The sequence below is a fragment of the Abramis brama genome (genome assembly GCF_963993115.1).
Source record: "Abramis brama genome assembly, chromosome: 3".
Taxonomy (NCBI): Eukaryota; Metazoa; Chordata; class Actinopteri; order Cypriniformes; family Leuciscidae; genus Abramis; species Abramis brama.
The window spans coordinates 10,515,002-10,535,312 of record NC_139965.1 but is presented as its reverse complement, the minus strand read 5'-3'; the positions used below and the strand labels follow the sequence as shown (position 1 = coordinate 10,535,312).

The window sequence follows — 20,311 nt, the reverse complement described above, 5'->3', positions numbered from 1 at the left end:
CTGCCAAGTACGTGCACACATTTTTTTTTTCCTCTAAAAAGAAATACTGTCTATTTTCATTTTAAATTTTATCATGATATTTAGGATGATGTTTAAAAATAACCCACGTTTTATATCATTTTTCATTTCTCACTCTTACTACAAGTAGGAGGAATTAGCCTCCTATCCATGCATTATTTTATCTTATATTACAATTATCTCTTGGTTATTTTTCCTTCTAGCCAATGCTAGAATATTCTTCAACATTCTTCACATTATTTAATATTTTTCAAAATATTAGTTTTATTATCACCAAATAAGTCTCCATAACTGTATTAAGACTTTTAGGATTTGCTTCTATGCCATTTTCTAAATTACATTCTTACACAATTCATATTTAATTTGTCCGTGAATGTTCTTCTTAAACTTTGCTAAGACTGACTATACTGTTGCAGTGTTTACTGATGTCGAGTTAGTTTACGTAGTGTTTTTGCGCTGCACGTCTGTGTTGCACGTCACCACGTAGGCTCACTATTGGTTGACGCTTGTCATGTGTGTGATGCGTGATGACGTGCAACACAGACGTGCTACGCAAAAACACTACGTAAACTAACTCGAAGCCCAGAGAGAAGGAAATGAATAGTAGAATAAAGTCGTTATTTTTGTTTGTTTTTGCGCACAAAAAGTATTCTCGTCGCTTGATAAACTTAAGGTTGAGCCACTGTAGTCACTTGGACTATATTAATGATCTCTTTAATAACTTTTCTGGGCCAGCAAGTTTCAATCACATAGAAGCCTACGGAGGAGTGATCAGCTCTCAGATTTAATCAAAAATATCTTAATTTGTGTTCCGAAGATGAACGAAGGTCTTACGGGGTTGGAATAACATGAGGTTGAGTAATTACTGACAGAATTTTCATTTTTGGGTGAACTAACCCTTTAAGGCCTGTTCCAGTATTCACGTAAAATATCATCCCTCACACGAGCATAAATGTGTTTAGCAGCTCGGCTGTCTGATCAGGGAACCCAAGAGCCACATATTCTCCCTTAAAGGGTTCCTTCAGCCACAAATGAAGTTACTGCCATTAATTATTCACCCTCATGTCGTTACAAACCCGTAAGACCTTCGTTCATCTTCGGAACACAAATGAAGATCTTTCTGATGAAATGAATGAGGCATTTATATAACGCTTTTTATACAACTGTACACCCAAAGCACTTTACATTCCAGTCAGGGGAATCTCCTCAACCACCACCAGTGATGATACAGCCACAGTACAACGGCACCAGTGCGCTCACCACACACACGCACACACACACACACACACACCAGCTACAGCTGGAGAGGAGAGAGAGAGTGATAAAGGATTATAAGGAGGCCATGATTGATAAGGGCCGATGGAAGGACTTTGGCTCCAGGACACCGGGGTTAAACCCCTACTCTTTATGAGAAGTGTTTAAATTTTAATTGACCACAGAGTCAGGACTTCGGTTTAACGTCTCATTTGAAGGACGGTGCTCTTTGACATATAGTGTCCCCATCACTACACTGGGGCGTTAGGGACCCATATAGACCCCAGGATGAGCAGCGCCCCCTACTGGCCTCACTAACACTTCTCCAGCAGAAGCCGATGTAACTCGCCTAAAAAGGGGTTAACCAGTTAATTGTATTTGTATCATAATTGTATCATTATTTGTCCATACTTCACGTTTATGAGTAATGGGGGTTTTATTTTGAAAAATACATTTTATTTTGTGGGAAACCGGAAGTAGCGCGCTAAAATACTTCCGTTAGCTTCACATCGCTAAAATCAGATGGAGCACTGCTTCGGTTTCTCCCACGAGTTGAAAAAACTGAGAAGAAAAGGTATGAAAACCTGTCTGTTTTTGTTGACAGTTAAATATGATTTAGTTCGTTATGTAAACACCTGTATACCTTGTTTTAGAAGTTGGAGAGCCATCCATCGCTTTTATCTGTCCTGGCTTCTCATACTGAAAATCCTCTCTTGGTAAGCTAAGGTGTTCAATGATTGTGTGTGTGGAAAAACCACGAGGCGGCAATGCTAGCTCCAATTAGAGATTATTCAAACATTTTCTGTTGTTTTGAAGGAATATAACATGATAAAATACATTTATTTCATGGTTTAAAGAGAAATGTAAACTAATTTGGCATGTATTACAAAAATATGCTTTCGTAACATTTTACTTTGTGGTATATATGTGACTAAAGGTTAAAGTTACATACAGGAGAATATAAAATATCACTTTAAGTTATTTAAAGTGGTTAAATCAGCAAATGCTGTAATTCATACAAATGGTTTTCAATTAAAAACTGTATTTCATTTATTTTTATTCAAAATCTAAAAAATCCTATGTAAAAAGGGATTAAAAGCAGAGAGAAAAAGTTAATTAAAGTACAATGTGTCCCTATAATTACATTTCATTGTAATGACATAAGGTTAAAATGGTATATTCTGACTTTAATAGTTAAAATAGCTATTGTTTTCTTCATGTGAACTATGCTATGATATTTTCCGAACAGTAATATAATGTTGTACAACACTTCAAGAACTAGTTGATATCATAGATTCTGGACTGAACCTGTTCTATATACAGGTCAGGTCTTTTCATGAGGCGAGCAGAAGCTCCAGAAGCTCCAGTCCTTGGATCATACCAGGTGAACCATTGAACCATAGATGGCGAGCCTTTCCAATGAACTGTGAACCTTCACCACAGCATTCCGGAAGCCTGTGGTAGGATTGTGTCAGTTCAACAAACCGACACCAACGAGATTTTCCCTTTCGAATACTTACCCTTGACTTTGACTATCCCCCTTTTGACTAACTGACTCGAACTCTGGATTGAACTCTGGGACCCCTAAGAACAATTTCCAAGGAACATTTTCAAAAAGGACATTTCATTTTATTTTATTTTATTCTACATTTATTTTGGGCCCATAGGTAGTGTGCACACAATTGTTGTGAAGTGTTGAAATATTTTGTTGAACTAAAAAGTTTACACATTTCAAAACGTTACACCTGTGTTGTTTGGTTATTACTGTACTTCTCAGCTCCTACGAACCTAGGGTGTACATACTCTGAAGTGAGTTACACCTGGTTTACCCAGGAGTCTCCCATCCAGGAACTGACCAGACTCAACCCTGCTGAGCTTCAGTGGGAAACCAGTCTTGGGCTACAGGGTGATACGGCTGCTGGCCTCAAATCTCAGATCTGAGAGCTTTCTGACCCCACATAGACAGCAATACAATGACCACTTTCCTGCAGAGTTTAGCTCGAACCTTATAATGAAAAACAATGAAAAATATTTAGTAATTTGTTTATACAGAACATTTGAAACAGAATAAAACTGGCATGTTTACTAATTACTGAGACGAGTGATCTAGAACAAGCAACATGATATCATTGTAAGCTATTGGAAGAACATACACAACAACACACATACACACCTTTTTTTTTTTTACTTTTTTTTTATTACAGTTTATGACAAAAATAGTTTTCACGGGTTTATAAACACAAAAATCACAAAAAATTGGGAATGTCCAATGATGAGTTCCTGATTTTTATATGAGTTTTATATTATTTTACTTGAGGTCCTGATTTTTATTTATGATATAGGCAAGCAATAAGAGTAAAGAGCATGAGAACAGTTGCTCGTAATGAAATAATCTCTGAAAGAATGATTTTAATTAGGGCTGCACGATTAATCGCTTGAAACCGCACCTGATTTGGCAAAGGCTGCGAGTATTTAATGCGCAGATTGTCAGTGCAGAACAGCTGATCGGTAGTAAATGCTTCTCCATCTTAAGGCCAGAGGGCAACACACACACACACACACACACACACACACACACACACACACACACACACACACACACACACAATATGAAGTAGTAGTACAATAACACATCATTCCAGGAAATCCCTATTGGGCATCATAATGTCTGTTGCTGAATAAACAGAAGATATTGAAACACTTTGGTTTATTAAACATGAGTAATAAACACATGCTTTATTCTGTGTAAGAATCACATCATCTCACAGAAGGATGAGCTCAACTGTCCTTATGAAGTGAGTTTGGAGTAAAAACATGTTATTAAATGCTGTCTTATGTTGGACAAGAGGTTCATACAGTTTTTTACAATCACTGTTACTATTTTCAGAACCTTGATGTTATTTTTCAAAACTTTAGACACAAAACTCAAACCGGTTATCACTTGTAACACAGGCTGTCTAATGTTCAAAACATTGCATTGTGCATTCACATCTTTAAAGAAATCTTGCACTTGCACAATCATTGGTTCAAGAAACAAATTTACTGTGAAATACCATTTAAACAAAACTATAGATCACCCACACACAAGCAACCGATAGTTTCACTGTGTCATTGTTCGTACAATCATTAAATATTGTAGAACAAAATAGGGGATACAGGTTTCATTATGGTACTACATGTACAGTAAATACATCTCTGTAAAAGTACTGCAGTAGTAGAGAGAATACTACAGACACAGAGGAATCATTGAACAAAGTTTGTAATATATTGATGCAAAACACTACAATCACAACAGGTTTATTTGAATCAAAGCAAAAATAATTAGCTATGAAATAGAAAAGAAAGGACAGTACTGTAAAACATCAAATGCAGCGTTCCTCAACTCGCTTGCTTGTACTGTAAGAAACGAAACAGGAGTGATTACTGTACTTCTACATTGTCATCAACTCTGTGTTGTGGATTTGTGGTACAGTATTTGGGACCATAGACGCAGTGTCTGATGAAGCATTATGATAAAATATTAGGCTACATCCATGGATATTGTAGTCTAATTGGTTCATGCTCCACGCTAATTGGTGACAATGAATCTCGTTATCTTGAAACTTTCATGATTTAAACATGGAAGATTGTTTGTCTGTTTCCATACAACTATGCATTAAGAGTAATGCAACAGTTACTTATCATTTTGAGCAGTTGTATCAACTGATAGTTAGATAATTGTAAGGAAATGAATAGACACTCATTTGAAATGTAATGTGTGAATTGCCTTTTGAAATAGTAGTACTTTGATGTTCAGTTGTGTCATATTGAACAGGTGATTTTTGTTGAATGAACAAATGATCTAAGTTTTATGTGTATTGTATCCAAGCAATTGAGAAAAGGGTTAGAGTTTTGAAAAATGTGCATTTTGACCAGTGGTTGTGAGTTTTGTGTCTAGAGTTGTGAAAAATGACATCAAGGTTCTGAAAATAGTAACAAAGTGATTGTAAAAAACTGTAAATGCTTCTCGTGTTTGGAAAGATGTCTGATGTGTGTTGCTTTTTCAAATGCGCGTTATAAGTGACTCAAACTCACAGTGTTTACAGAGCCATACATCAGTGACAAGCTGCGCATAAAGAAATAATCGCAGCCTTTGCGATTTCATAATTGCGATTAATCGTGCAGCCCTAATTTGAAAGAGGTTCAATGACTCACTCATTGACAGTGATTTGCCGCCACCTACTGGAGGATTTCCACTGCACTCTGGAGAACAAGGGTACGTTCACATGACAACGATGTGCTAAAAACAGAAACATTTTTCTTTGTACAGATGACAACGTTATCAAAATGATCCGTTCACACGGACCCGTAAAAAAAAACGACTAATAATGCTGTATATCGCATAACAGACAAGTAGTTGGCGATGTGACTTTGTAAAGGAAGACTACGGGACTGCGCACACACACATTATTTGTTTAATTGTCATTTTAAGGATGTTAATCTTTATAATACTGTATCATTACTTTGTCTTCTGGGTAAATTTCATCTTCACAAAGCCAGAAACATTCACTGTAATCCCAATCTTAGAATGTTCTCCTCTGATATAAAGTCACTTTTACATCCTTTAAGAAAATGTCAAAACCTTTGAACACAAGGGCTTCGAAAAACAAATATCATCCTTGAGTCTGTTGTAAGGAACCTTTCATTTAAAAAAGCCTATAGACTAAACACGCAATAGCCTACGCATGTGCATGATGTCACTGTTTTCACAAATTCGCATTTTTGTATTTACACGGAGATGATTAGGGTCTCGTTATCAAAAACTTGCACTTTGTTTGCAACCCGTTTTTAAAAGTATTTCGTCAGGCTCGTTTATTGCAGATCATTAATATCAGGTTGGAGTTTCTTCCTCTGCTATGGTGAACTGACTTTGGTCTTCAGTTGAAACTGTGAAATACACACGAAAAACATTTTCAACATTTATATCGGACATGTCTTATGTTTTTTGTTTTTTTTACTGCAGTTATTGCTTTCATGAATGACTATTATCTGTTTAAAATATAGATTTATATAATATAAAAGACAGGCAGTAAAGGCAGATCTGTCAGTGAGAGTGAGAGAGTGAGAGTGAGAGTGTGTGTGTGTGTGTGTGTCAGACAGAAGTTGTACCTCTCGCTCTGTAACATTTGTAAAGCAGCACGACTGTCGCTAGCAGATACGGAGAAGCGGCCAGAAGAGAACTGAGGATTTTGAGGACAGAAATCTGACCTGAACGTGACACTGAAAAACAGAAACACAAGAACATTATTGAGCAACAAAGTTTTGAGAGTGAATATAAAAGCTTTGCAATATTTTTCATCCTGTACTCCTCTATTATTCCAGTAAATAAATAAAAAACAAAACTAATTAATAATTAATGAAAAGTTGTGGGATGTTGTCTATAAGGTGTTGATTTCACTAAATCTCAGTATTGTCACGATCATCAGCTGGAGAGCCCTTGATAGCCAGCAGAGGACACTCAATCCTTCTTCTTCTTCTTCTGATTAATGGCGGATCATATCTTTACGATATATACCGTCATCTACTGGACTATACACAGGAGTGTGTAAAAAGGACGTTGGCAAATGACCTATGCAAATGACACATTAAATCATAAAACAATAGCAAAAAAAAAAAAAACAACCCTAAATTCTTCTACTTAAACCAGTATCATTAAGATAGCCTACATAATGAAATACCTGATTCTTTGTCCCTGCATTCCTTGCTCCTGTAAAATATTATGAATGTCATTTTCTGTATCAGAGTCTTTCCATTTCTGTCTGAGTTGGTCAAATTTCTTACATCTAAATAAAACGTGGGTGACATCCTCCAAGGCACTCAACCCCAGACCAGTGCCACTCTGTCATGGACTTCATTACCCATAATCCTTTGCCCAAACTCATCAGCACTCATTGTTTTCAGCTTTGTCTCATTAACCTTGTTAGCTCACCCTTTATAAGCCTGATGGTCAATTTAGTCATTTATCACTAAGTGTTGCATGTGTCTTAACTGCATTTCTAAAACTTTGTTTCCTGGTTTTGATTCACTGCTTGTTCAGTTGGATTTCTCTGTTTGCCTCAGCCCTTAACTCGGTTATTGTTTGCCTGTATATGTATGGAAGTAAAATAATGTCAAATGTTTTTGAAATAAAAAGCCTGTTGAATTGCACTACTTGAAAAAAATAGGCATTGCATTAACCATGCTTGCATTTTAATGCATTGTATTTTTAGGGCTTGCATTTTTATGGGCTGAAATTCAGCATGGTTGAATATTTAAGCTTTGAATATTTCAATTAAAAACATTTTAAACACCTTTTCATTATTAAAAATTCAATAATCCATATTCACCTTTCATATTTCACTTCCAAAATATTCAAACTGTTTAAAAATACAACCAATAATATTCAACAGGCAATTTTCGGTCCATTTTATTTCGCTTTGCAAATTCGCTTCCACAAATTCAGTGGTTCAAATTCGACAGTAAATTCAACATTGACGTCCAGGAACTGCAGGAAAAGCAATAGATTACCGAGCATACTCTCCATCTGCTGTTAGTCGACCTCACCATCAGATGGTGCAAAAGTGTGTGTTGGCTAACTCTTGGGAGACTCTGATGAGATCTCAAACTCTGATGAGAGCGAGGAGGAAGATGCTCATAAAAAGAGAAACATCTTACATCTTAAGTAAGTAAGATTTGAGTCTCCCAAGAAATGACTATAAATTACATCTACAGTTTTCTCTAGAATCTTAGATAAAAAAGGTAGATTTGAAATAGGTCGAAAGTTAGCCAACAGTTTGGAGTCCAGACTTGTTTTTTTAAGATGGGGTCGCACTGTGGCAAGTTTAAAATCAAAAGGTACCGTACCAGTATGGAGACATTTGTTAATTACAGACAACAGGTCAGGGCCAACAGTCTCAATAACTTGCCCAAGGAAACGAGATGGAATAACGTCGTTGGGACACATAGTTGGTTTCAAATGAGACATAGTCTCGATCAGAGAATTGAGGTTAACAGACTCAAAAATTGTTTAATCAAACAATAATTACTATAAATTAGGGTGGAAAAAAACAAACATCTACAGTTTTAACAATAATTACTCTTATTAATAATAATAAATGTTAAGCCTTCCTGTAGCCTTCCTGTAGCTCAAACAGTAGAGTGTTGGCGCTTGCAATGCTAAGGTCATGGGTTCGATTCCCAGGGAAAGCAAGAACTGATAGGAATGCAAATGTGTACCTTGAAATGCAATGTAAGTAATTATTTACAAAAATATTTCAGACTCAAAGACACACCAAGTGGAAGAGGAGAGTGAGACATCAGACAGTTTATACGCTGAAGTACACAACGAGGATGTAATTTTGGAGATCTTGTCATTATAGTTTAATTCTAAAAAGCTCACAAAAAGAGAGGCAAATTATTGTTTAAAGAGAGGCAAACTTTTAGCACCACCACCTTTTATCCTAAGTAGCAGCACAGCTGCTCCACCTCCACCTATTTCTCCACCTCCACCTATTTCACCACCTCCACCCATTTCACCGCCTCACTGTTCTGAGAGACCAGCAGAAGAGCAAACCCCTTCTGCAAGCAGGGTCTACAGACCTACCTGGCGGGGGGGAAGATGTGGATCAGACAGTATTGCCTGCTCTGGTGAGCAATACGTCATTGGATAAAAGACTCAAATAGTTCATTTTGTCAGCTTTTTTATTTTTATGCATACTTGTTTTTTTTATGCATTTATGTCAAATTTACTATTTAACTTTTATCATATTTAGTCAACCTTATCCTGTTTTTGTTTAGTTCTTTTTTTAGTCAACTAAACTTATGGGCATTAATCTAGTTTTATTCAATGAAAACTTTTTTTTCTGTATAATGGTTAAAATTATAATAACTTAATCAATCATTTAGGTGAGCTTCTTTTTGTGTTCTCTGATCAATGTTTATGTGGATTTATATCTAGCGCTTTGGGATCAACTTGGCCATATCTGGTTAGATACTATAAATGAGTCCATATTCAAAGGTCGTTTTCATAAAGATCTCAATACAGCTCTAATCACGGTTATGCCCAAACCTGGCAAAGATCATTCAGATTGTTCTAATTATAGGCCCATCTCCTTGATTAATGATGACGTTAAAATGTATGCTAAAGTTATTGCCAGGAGTCTACAGTCAGTGATTCATAAACTAATTGACTCAGATCAATCAGGATTTATAACAGGTCGTTTGGCTTCCGACAATGTTCGTTGAGTTTTACATATCATTGCTGAATCCGAGAAATTAGAAACACCCAGCGGCCTCCTGTTTATTGACGCTGAAAAAGCCTTTGATCGGCTGGAATGGAGCTATCTATGGTATACATTGAAGAAGTTCAATTTTGGTGACCATTTTATTAGAATGATTCAAACTCTATACGCAAATCCCATGGCCAGGGTTTCTACTGGTGGACTCATTTCAGATTCTTTTACTATTTGCCGAGGCACAAGACAGGGGTGTCCGCTTTCTCCTTTTATGTTCAACTTATCGTTAGAACCTTTGGCACAGTATATTAGACAATGTAAACGTATTACCCCAATTCAGTTAGGCTCATCAACCCATTCTATTTCTTTATATGCCGACGATACTCTGCTATTTTTATCTGATCTACAACGCTCACTTCCTAACGCCCTTCAAATTATAGACGAATTTGGTATATTATCGGGGTTTAAAATTAATCATCCTAAAACTATTTTAATGCCTCTCAATTCAGATGGTTTTAATTTTCCTATTCCAGGTAATATTCAGATTTCAACACAAGTCAAATATTTAGGGATTCAGTTGAGACCTACTTTGCCCCTTATTTCCAAAGTTAACTATACGTCAATTTATGGGGGAGTTGAGTCAGATATTCAAAGATGGATGTGTCTGCGTACTGATGATGTGTACTGTCTTCATCTCCATCTGCCCGAATGTCAACAATAAAAATGAATATTTTGCCCTGCATCAATTTTATTAGCTCTATGCTCCCTCTCCCCCACCAGTGAATTATTGGAAAAAGTTGGACTCTTTACTGATAAAATATATATGGAATGGAAAGCGTCCTCGTATTAAGTGGTCTACACTTCAAAAAAGTAAAATAAAAGGTGGAATGGGCTGCCCTAATTGGTTTGATTCGAGCTCACAGTCTTCATGGAAACAACTAGAAAAAGATCATATTTCACCAATTCGTTTGCAAGATTTTTTATTTTCAGGCCTTTCGCACAAGAAATGCTCACTGTATTATGGTCCTATAATTTCCTACACTCTTCAAATATTCAAAAAGATTGAAGCCTGTTTTACATCTAAAACTTTATGGCACACTCATACCCCGATTTGGCACAACCTGAACTTACTGTCTGGCGGTCAACCTTTCGTTCAGCCTTCCTGGTCTACAAAAGGCATTCTAACGTTAAACGACATAAAAGGGGAAGATTCAATTTTGGATTTTCGTGACTTAATAGGAAGATTTAATATCTCGTCTAACACTTTATTTTTATATTTCAAATTACGTGCCGTGCTAAAGACCCATAAGGTACCTTGGGGTACAAATCTTCATACTCACCCAGTGGTGAACTGGATCTCAAACGCTCCAAGCACAGGAATTGTGTCATATTTTTATCTCTGCTTTCAAAATCTTAATACAGATAACTTTTCTAAAGCTAGAGCTTGGATAATAGATCTGAAAGTTTCTAACAGGACAATTGAATGGGATACAGTGTGGGATAATACATTCCATGCATCCACAAACCCAAATCACCAATTCATTCATCTTAAAGTTATTCACAGGGCATATCTAACCACACGCATACGACATGTAATGGGTCTATCACCCCACCCATTTTGTAATTTCTGTGGACCGGGTTGTGTGGACACTTTGGTACATATGCTGTGGGACTGTCCAGATGTGCACAAATTCTGGGATAGGGTGCTTGATGTTTTGTACAAGGCGTCGGGGATTTGTATCCCCAAAGATCCTGTTATTTTATTGTTGAATGACAATTCTCAATTTCCTCTATGTGAGAAGGTACGGAAATTCTGGTTAGCCGCCATGACCGCCACAAAAAAGTCTCTTGTTCAACGATGGAAACCTCCCCATGACCTTTCTATTAAACATTGGCTTCACTCCTTACTGGAAATACTATACCTGGAGCTGTCATCTGCACGGACCAATCACGCTAATCCTAGGACTGTTTTGATGTGGGAGAACTGGATATCTACAGTCAAGACATTTCTGGCTAATTAATCTGCAGCTACGTATGGGTGTTATCATTAGCATTATTTTATTTGTCTTTCTCTGTATGAATTTTATTTGATCCCTTGTTATTCAGATACTGCTCAATGTCCCGAAGTGCAATGGGGTGGGGCGGGATGAGGGCTTTATAGGTAAATTAGTAGTCGTATAAGTTTTCTTTACTTTATTGCAAATATTTTGTAAACTTTTTCAAAATAAATAAAAACACTAAATTACAAAAAAATAAACCATGAGTTTATATATTTGTCAAAATATTGCGCCAAGATTGGAAGCGCTTCCTGAACCATCATCAATGACGTCATTGGTCTAAAGCGACACAAGCCTCGATACGAGCTTCACTGAAAGCTTCCGGGATTTCTCGACACACACTCCGAAGCCTCGGCACAGAACGTAACATCACTAATAAATACTGTGTTTGGATCCTCAACCTTCGTGTCTCCAACCAGTACATGACCAGTATATTTTGCATGTGATTTGATGGTTATGCTTTCGTTTATGTGAAACAATAAATACTGATGTCAATAACTGATTTTGCTCCAGCAGAAATATGAGCCAGAGACTATAATATATAATAGTATATAATAATGGTGTGGCGTTTCTCATTAAATCATCTCACCGTTAAAGACTTCACTGACTGAGATCCAGCTGTGGAGTGACTGTCCTCTCTCTGTTTTACAGTAGTAGAAACCCTCATGTGACTTTGAGACAGTAGTGATGCTCATCTCTCCTGTCGTCTGATTCTGGATCAGTGATCCGTCTTTATAGAAATCAGCGCTGAGGATCGGGGAGTTTGTAGATCGATGTAAACAGTGTAGAGTCAGAGTCTCTCCCTCAATCACAGGATCAACAGAACTCTCCAGAATCACCTCACTGTCTACAAACACAAGAAATGTGTGTTTAATACTGTAAATATTAAGAATACATAAGAAAAATATTTGATATTATGAATTGTACTTTATACATCTCAAGCTTTCTTATGCTAGTGTCGTGTAGTTTTACCAAATCTCATGAGAAAACGCAACTATTTTATGAGTAACCGACTGTTTTGTTTACACCGTTTTGTTTTTTGTTGATGAAAAAAGTAAGCATTGTAGGAGCATTAATTCTTATTTGTCATTTCTTATTGGTTATTCACGGTCACATGGGCACAGCGGATCACTTCTGCTGTCTTTATTATTTCCTGGTGGATTGTTTGAGAGTTGGAAGAGGCGAGTAGCGGGAGCAAACTTTCTGTTGACCGTATTGCATCGGTTTGAATGCCGTATCAAGCTTTATATAGTTTATCAAAATAAAATTGAAAGCAAGCTAAGTTCATCAGTCACCAATTTGACAAAATTTAAAATAGTTAAACATTGTCATGAGAGTTTGTTGGTTGTGTACCAGATTTTTAACCACTGGCATAAAAACACGTCCTTTTTGCAGTTTAATCTGCCAATTTATATGGTAAGAACTGTCTGATGAATGTGAAAAGTGACCAGTCACATTTTGCTTTGTTTGTATGTGGCATTTAAGAGCAGGTTCATGAAACATCACAATAAACGAAGTTCCAAAACGGAGCCTAAACATTCAGTCCTGTCAATCATCATTATGAGCGTATATAAGCAGCGACAATTCTCACGGCATCCCTCCTCCTCCCCATCTCCTCCTCTATTTCTCTTATTCTTCCTCTGCGCTGTCCTGTCAGAAAGGGTTTAGATCGAGCCTCCTTTGAGGACAGCAAGCCAAGTTCATTTACCATTAACTATATTAAGAGTGAATGGAAATGCGAACTCATGAATAGATACATATGGAGAAACTCATTCAAATAATTGAACAGAAGTCAGTCTGTCATCAGCTGTACAGAAAACAATTAGTGGAAAATGTCTTTAGACTGTAATTATAATTTAGATTGTAACATTAGACTATTAGATGTCGTGATTATAAACCGGACTCACCATGTACAGTGATGTTTCGAGGACGACGTTTCTCTCCAGATTCAGACTCACACCAGTACACTCCAGTGTCAGATGTGCTGAGAGAGTCCATTACACATCGAGATCCTGTTTGATTTGCACAAGTTTGTGTGTCTTTGTCTGTGTATCTTCTCACTGTCCATCCAGCAGAGTTACTCTGATCCTCACAGCTCAGAGAGAGAGAGTCAGATGAGAAGTGTTGACTTCTGCTGGGATTGATGACCAGAGACACTGAAGCAGAAACTCCTGAAAAGAGGAAAATCTCCATCAAAACTGACAGCACAGAGACTGCAGTGAAACACAGATCCGGATGAGCACAAGCATAAACCCTCACCAGTGATCCACAGTGTGTGTGAGCTGCTGTTGTGTGTGTAATAGGCTGGTCGTCCTCTCTCTGCTCTGCACGTATAAACTCCTGTGTGCTGTAGAGCAGCAGGACTGAGAGTGTAAGATCCTCCAGCTCCTCTGCTGCTGTCTGACAGATGATCATGATCTCTGAACCAGCTGAACGTCCAGCCTTTAGAGGAGCCTGAAACCTCACAGGTCAGAGTCACTGATTCTCCTTCAGTCAGCCACGGCTGTGGAGACACTCGCACTGATGCCTGAGCTTCAGCTGAACAAAACATCACGAGTTACAGAGCCGTAGAGAAACTGATGGAGAAGCTGATCACAACAAACACACACTCACCTGAGACAGTCAGTGTAACAGCATCACTGCGCTGAGAGCTTTGAGTGTGTATCTGTCCTGTACAGGTGTATTTACCGCGGTGAGAGAGATCAACACTGCTGATGTTCAACTCTTGTGTTGAGGTTCGGCTGACAGTGTTTTTATATTGGTTGTTGGTTCCCTCTATTTCCCATCTGTATGTCCACTCAGTGTCTCCTCCCCACTTTATATCACATCTGAGAGTGACTGTTTCTCCTCTAAACACTCGTTCATCAGGTCGTACCGTCAGCACAGCTTTAGGACTCACTGTACAAACACAGATTATTGCATTTATAGTTTCAGAAGTTGTGTAGATATTGTCTCTGATCTGTATTTGTTGCATCACACACTACAGTCTCTCTCACCTGTAACATTTACCCACAGTGCATCACTGTATTGTGTGTAATAGACTGGTTTCCCTCTTCCAGCTCTACACCAGTACTGGCCTCCATCAGACACTGAATCAATCTTCAGGCTGTAGGAGTTTGTTTCTGTCTTCTCTGTCTCAGGGTTCAGTGTGTGTTTGTACCAGTAAGAGTCCCAGTTTCCAGTGGACGGATCCATGCGACAGGTCAAAGTCACTGTGTTTCCAGTCAGTGCAGCTCCTGCAGGATCTGATGTGAGTTCAGGCTTCGGCTTTAGATCTGCAGGAGAACAACAACAGATTCAGATCCTCAAGAGTCAAATAAATGAGCATTTAAATTACTAAAATAATTGCTTCAGTCCTCTTATTGGAACAGATGTGGCTGATACAGAAGTGCATAAGAAAAGAGTTGAGCTCCACATTACCCCTTCACTGTCACCCCTCTTTTATTACATAGACATGAACATCACTATCCAAACTTAAATAGTTGTAAATCAAGAATGATTAGGAATATAGACCTATGACTGCTCTTGTTTTAAAGAAGACATTTGGAAGATTACTGTAGAAGTGAAAATCATGAAAAGTGAAACAGAAAAAAAAAAGTTATAGAAGTTTGAGTTTAGGAAAATGTATATAATGTAAAAAATATAATTATTTATATAAAATATATATTTTTACAAAACATGTTTTACTTTAAAACTGAAAGAAAATCAAAGCCAAGTTGTGATCCAAAGTTTAGGTTGATGTCTCAAAAAATGAGCTTTCAGTGAGATTTAGTTCCATTTCCATACATGTTTAGAGTGATCTGAACCATATATTTCCATAATTATCATACAATTTATGAAGTAGACATCTATTGAGAAGTAGTATGGGCAGTTTAGCAGTATTTGATTTGAATTCAACCTCTAATAAACGCATAAAAAACACATATGTGCGTTACAGCTCGCCGCCACATCACATATCAATAATCCATCATTTGTTTCATTATATTTAAAACCTTTTCAGACCTTTTTTCCTCATACAATTGAATTGGTTTTATCTTTTGAACTGTTGGCATGAAAAGGAGTTTCTACCAATCTTTCATGATTTTTCATGTTCAGCTATTTCAAAATAAAGGCCTGAACATGCCTAATGCGTATTAAATATTCTAGTTGCAAATTGATAAATTACTGATCCTCTGTCATTTATTTTGAAAATCAGTCAGCAAGCTTTCAAATGATATATAGTTTGTCAATATTACTTTAGGTTTTTACTAAAATATTATTGTTTAAAATATATAATGGCAAACGTCCCACCTGTGGGTCATGTGACCCTGCAGTGTCTCGATTGGTTGTGTGATCATGATCATGTAGAGAGAGTTTATGAGGACAATGATGTTCAACTCACCCTTCACAGAGAGAGAAACAGCAGAGCTTGATGTTGATGAGTTTGGTCTTCCATCTCTCTGTCCTTTACACCCGTACTGACCCTGATCAGATGTAATTACTCCTCTGATAGTGAGAGTGTCTCTGTTTACAGTGTAACGATGATCAGACGTCTGTAATATTCCACTGCCTTTATACCACTCATATCTCCAGTTGTAATAAGACTTTATTACGGAGCCTGAAACCGCTATATTTTTAAACCGGGTCCCAGAGTGGATAAATCTGAAAACGACACACTTGCGTTTTCGTGTGTACAGCCAATCCGTGTATTTTGTGAAACAATGATGTCATCACCCCATGTGTTCGTGTTGCAATGGTGCTGAGCCTCTTATTTCTTTATGTACTATTCACTTGAATGTATTTTTGTTTTATTTCTTTATTTTATTTCTTTATATTTTATTTCTCATGCTATGATGCTTGTCTGTTGTCTGATTAAGACATTTCATATTTTGTACCAGGCCATTTATGGTTGTTTATATTGTTCAATAAAGTTATTAGTAAAAAGAAATAAATGAATAAATAAAATAGAGAAGAAACTACTGAGCCTATTATTATTGTATACAGCGCTCAAGTTTTACACACATGCTCCGAGTCTTCTCCGTTTTTAGTGTATCTCTGTGGCAGAATTACAGCGCCACACACTGGTCTGGCATGTGAACTACAGCGTTTTGAGTCGGTTTCAGTGGTTTCGTGCTTACGCAATATAAAAATATTTCTTTAGAGGACGTTGTGTTTATGGTTTTTTTTTTTTTTAGAACGAGGGAAAAAAGATTGGATCAGGAAACTCTGGTTTGGTGTGGATGTGGCCTTAGTGTATTTGGGTGGTTGACATATGTAGCTAAAAAAATGTCAATTGTAAGTCATGGAACTCATTGGTTTATATTCTACCAACTCTTATATTTCCAAATATATATGTGGTCTTGTAGATTTTGTCCTGAAATGTACATTTATTTACTAGTTTACTGTCTTAGGGACTAAAAATGTCATATGGTGTGACATGAATGTTATTGTGTATTAAATTAAAAAGGGGTATAATGCGATAATGTAAGTCAATTTATCCTGATTCTTTATCATTACTATATAAAAGTATAGCATTTCTTATGTGCAAATATGTTACATTTTGCATTATTTTACTTTATCAACACTCATAGAAAGACGTTTACTTGTAATCTTTCAATATACTTCAAATTAATTTGGGAATACCTTGTTATAAAAGTACCAAAATGCTTGTAACCTTTGCTGGCACTATTCCCCATCTGTCACATTGATGATTTTATGATTAATAACCAAAAAGCCTTCATTTCTTTCAAAATTCTGAATTTCGCACCAAATTACATGGTGTCACGCCATATGATGTCACACCACACAACAATCTGTATGCAAAAATCTGTATTAGCTGCATTTAACAAACAACCAAACTTAGTTTGACAAGTGAATCATTGCTTCAGTTACAGCAAAAATCACAAAATTGTTTAAAACAGTGAGTTCTACTCAAAGTAGCAAAGAATCATGTTTATAACATTTGATGTTGCACTTTTTATTTTAATCTGCTGAATATTAATTACATGAATTCTAATAATCTTTAGTAAATCATTGAACATTTTTTTTTTTATTTAATGCATAAATTCGTTTCAAAATGAGGATTACCCATACAAAAATGTAATATATGGCCATATATGTACTTTATATTTTAAATAGTATGACATATATCTATACATATATTTGACTTATCTGAGAACACAATATATGCCTGCAACATATATGAACAATTAGAGTGAGGAAAATAAGTGTTTGAACACCCTGCTATTTTGCAAGTTCTCCCACTTAGAAATCATGGAGGGGTCTGAAATTGTCATCGTAGGTGCATGTCCACTGTGAGAGACATAATCTAAAAAAAAAAAAATCCAGAAATCACAATGTATGATTTTTTAACTATTTATTTGTATGATACAGCTGCAAATAAGTATTTGAACACCTGAGAAAATCAATGTTAATGTTTGGTACAGTAGCCTTTGTTTGCAATTACAGAGGTCAAACGTTTCCTGTAGTTTTTCACCAGGTTTGCACACACTGCAGGAGGGATTTTGGCCCACTCCTCCACACAGATCTTCTCCAGATCAGTCAGGTTTCTGGGCTGTCACTGAGAAACATGGAGTTTGAGCTCCCTCCAAAGATTCTCTATTGGGTTTAGGTCTGGAGACTGGCTAGGCCACGCCAGAACCTTGATATGCTTCTTACAGAGCCACTCCTTGGCTATCCTGGCTGTGTGCTTCGGGTCATTGTCATGTTGGAAGACCCAGCCTCGACCCATCTTCAATGCTCTAACTGAGGGAAGGAGGTTGTTCCCCAAAATCTCGCAATACATGGCCCCGGTCATCCTCTCCTTAATACAGTGCAGTCGCCCTGTCCCATGTGCAGAAAAACACCCCCAAAGCATGATGCTACCACCCCCATGCTTCACAGTAGGGATGGTGTTCTTGGGATGGTACTCATCATTCTTCTTCCACCAAACACGTTTAGTGGAATTATGACCAAAAAGTTCTATTTTGGTCTCATCTGACCACATGACTTTCTCCCATGACTTCTCTGGATCATCCAAATGGTCATTGGCAAACTTAAGACGGGCCTTGACATGTGCTGGTTTAAGCAGGGGAACCTTCCGTGCCATGCATGATTTCAAACCATGACGTCTTAGTGTATTACCAACAGTAACCTTGGAAACGGTGGTCCCAGCTCTTTTCAGGTCATTGACCAGCTCCTCCCGTGTAGTTCTGGGCTGATTTCTCACCTTTCTTAGGATCATTGAGACCCCACGAGGTGAGATCTTGCATGGAGCCCCAGTCCGAGGGAGATTGACAGTCATGTTTAGCTTCTTCCATTTTCTAATGATTGCTCCAACAGTGGACCTTTTTTCACCAAGCTGCTTGGCAATTTCCCCGTAGCCCTTTCCAGCCTTGTGGAGGTGTACAATTGTGTCTCTAGTGTCTTTGGACAGCTCTTTGGCCTTGGCCATGTTAGTAGTTGGATTCATACTGATTGTATGGGGTGGACAGGTGTCTTTATGCAGCTAACGACCTCAAACAGGTGCATCTAATTTAGGATAATAAATGGAGTGGAGGTGGACATTTTAAAGGCAGACTAACAGGTCTTTGAGGGTCAGAATTCTAGCTGATAGACAGCTGTTCAAATACTTATTTGCAGCTGTATCATACAAATAAATAGTTAAAAAATCATATATTGTGATTTCTGGATTTTTTTTTTTAGATTATGTCTCTCACAGTGGACATGCACCTACGATGACAATTTCAGACCCCTCCATGATTTCCAAGTGGGAGAACTTGCAAAATAGCAGGGTGTTCAAATACTTATTTTCCTCACTGTATGTGTCCAAACATGTGAAGAAAATATTTGAGTTCATCCATATATGATACCATATATCTGCATATATTACAGTATAGTATTGGTTTCTCCCATATATGGACAACATTAAGTATAAATATGTGACATACATATTTGTTTTCCACATATTTAATAAATTTATGTAAACTATACATGCATGTGATACTGATGCATTTTTAAAGCTGTGGCATATGGTTATGGTACTTTGTGGATGTATTTGTCAAAAATGACAAAGAAAACACTGCATTATTGTATTAAAAATACTATATTTGGTATTCACACAATACAGACACAAAATCTCCAACTATAGGCATTTAATTACAAGGCATTCAGATATAAGATTTGTATCCCTAATATAAGTGAAAGTATGTACTATGGAAATAAGTACATATATGCATGTATACATATATGCGTCTTACATATATTTCACATTTATGTGCATATACGGGAAAATATATGGCACTTACATGAAAACGGCAATTTTTGCTATATTTTGAAATATATGTTTCATGTATGTCTATGTGTTTTACATATATGAATTTTGCATATATTCTCATATAGGCAGCAGACATACATGGGCACTGACATTATATGTAAATTACATATAATGTCAGTGCCCATGTATGTCTCAAATGTTTCCCTTTATTTATTTATTTATTTTTTCAGTTTGAGGTAGATTTCAGTAGATGGCGAGATAATGCGAATACAGAAAGAACAAGGAAATGATACATCATCAGCTTGCTGTTCGGTCATTGTTTTACTCCCCATACAGAAATGTAATATATGTCAATATAATATATTGACATATATTACATTTCTGTATGATGTATCATTTCCTTGTTCTTTCTGTATTCGCATTATCTCGCCATCTACTGAAATCTACCTCAAACTGAAAAAATAAATAAATATAAA

At 36.9% G+C, this 20,311-nt stretch overlaps 2 protein-coding genes across 2 annotated transcripts in view; both read right to left on the bottom strand.

The window, feature by feature from the left end:
* The window catches only part of LOC311078915 (Fc receptor-like protein 5), a gene marked incomplete at its 5' end in the record, with an annotated part of 87,885 nt that extends 71,586 nt beyond the window's left edge, over positions 1 to 16,299 (bottom strand). Inside the window, 9 exons of the mRNA XM_084107968.1 lie at positions 5,951 to 6,198; positions 6,421 to 6,531; positions 12,171 to 12,428; positions 13,489 to 13,752; positions 13,841 to 14,119; positions 14,195 to 14,479; positions 14,578 to 14,856; positions 15,963 to 16,066; positions 16,295 to 16,299. Of these exons, the coding sequence (XP_083964094.1) occupies positions 6,143 to 6,198; positions 6,421 to 6,531; positions 12,171 to 12,428; positions 13,489 to 13,752; positions 13,841 to 14,119; positions 14,195 to 14,479; positions 14,578 to 14,856; positions 15,963 to 16,066; positions 16,295 to 16,299 (1,641 nt within the window). The 3' untranslated portion in view covers positions 5,951 to 6,142. The remainder of the gene's footprint in view (positions 1 to 5,950; positions 6,199 to 6,420; positions 6,532 to 12,170; positions 12,429 to 13,488; positions 13,753 to 13,840; positions 14,120 to 14,194; positions 14,480 to 14,577; positions 14,857 to 15,962; positions 16,067 to 16,294) is intronic.
* Positions 1 to 20,311, bottom strand: part of LOC311080145 (basement membrane-specific heparan sulfate proteoglycan core protein-like) — a 176,373-nt gene that overhangs the window by 144,127 nt on the left and 11,935 nt on the right. The gene's annotated exons all lie outside the window — the stretch shown is intronic.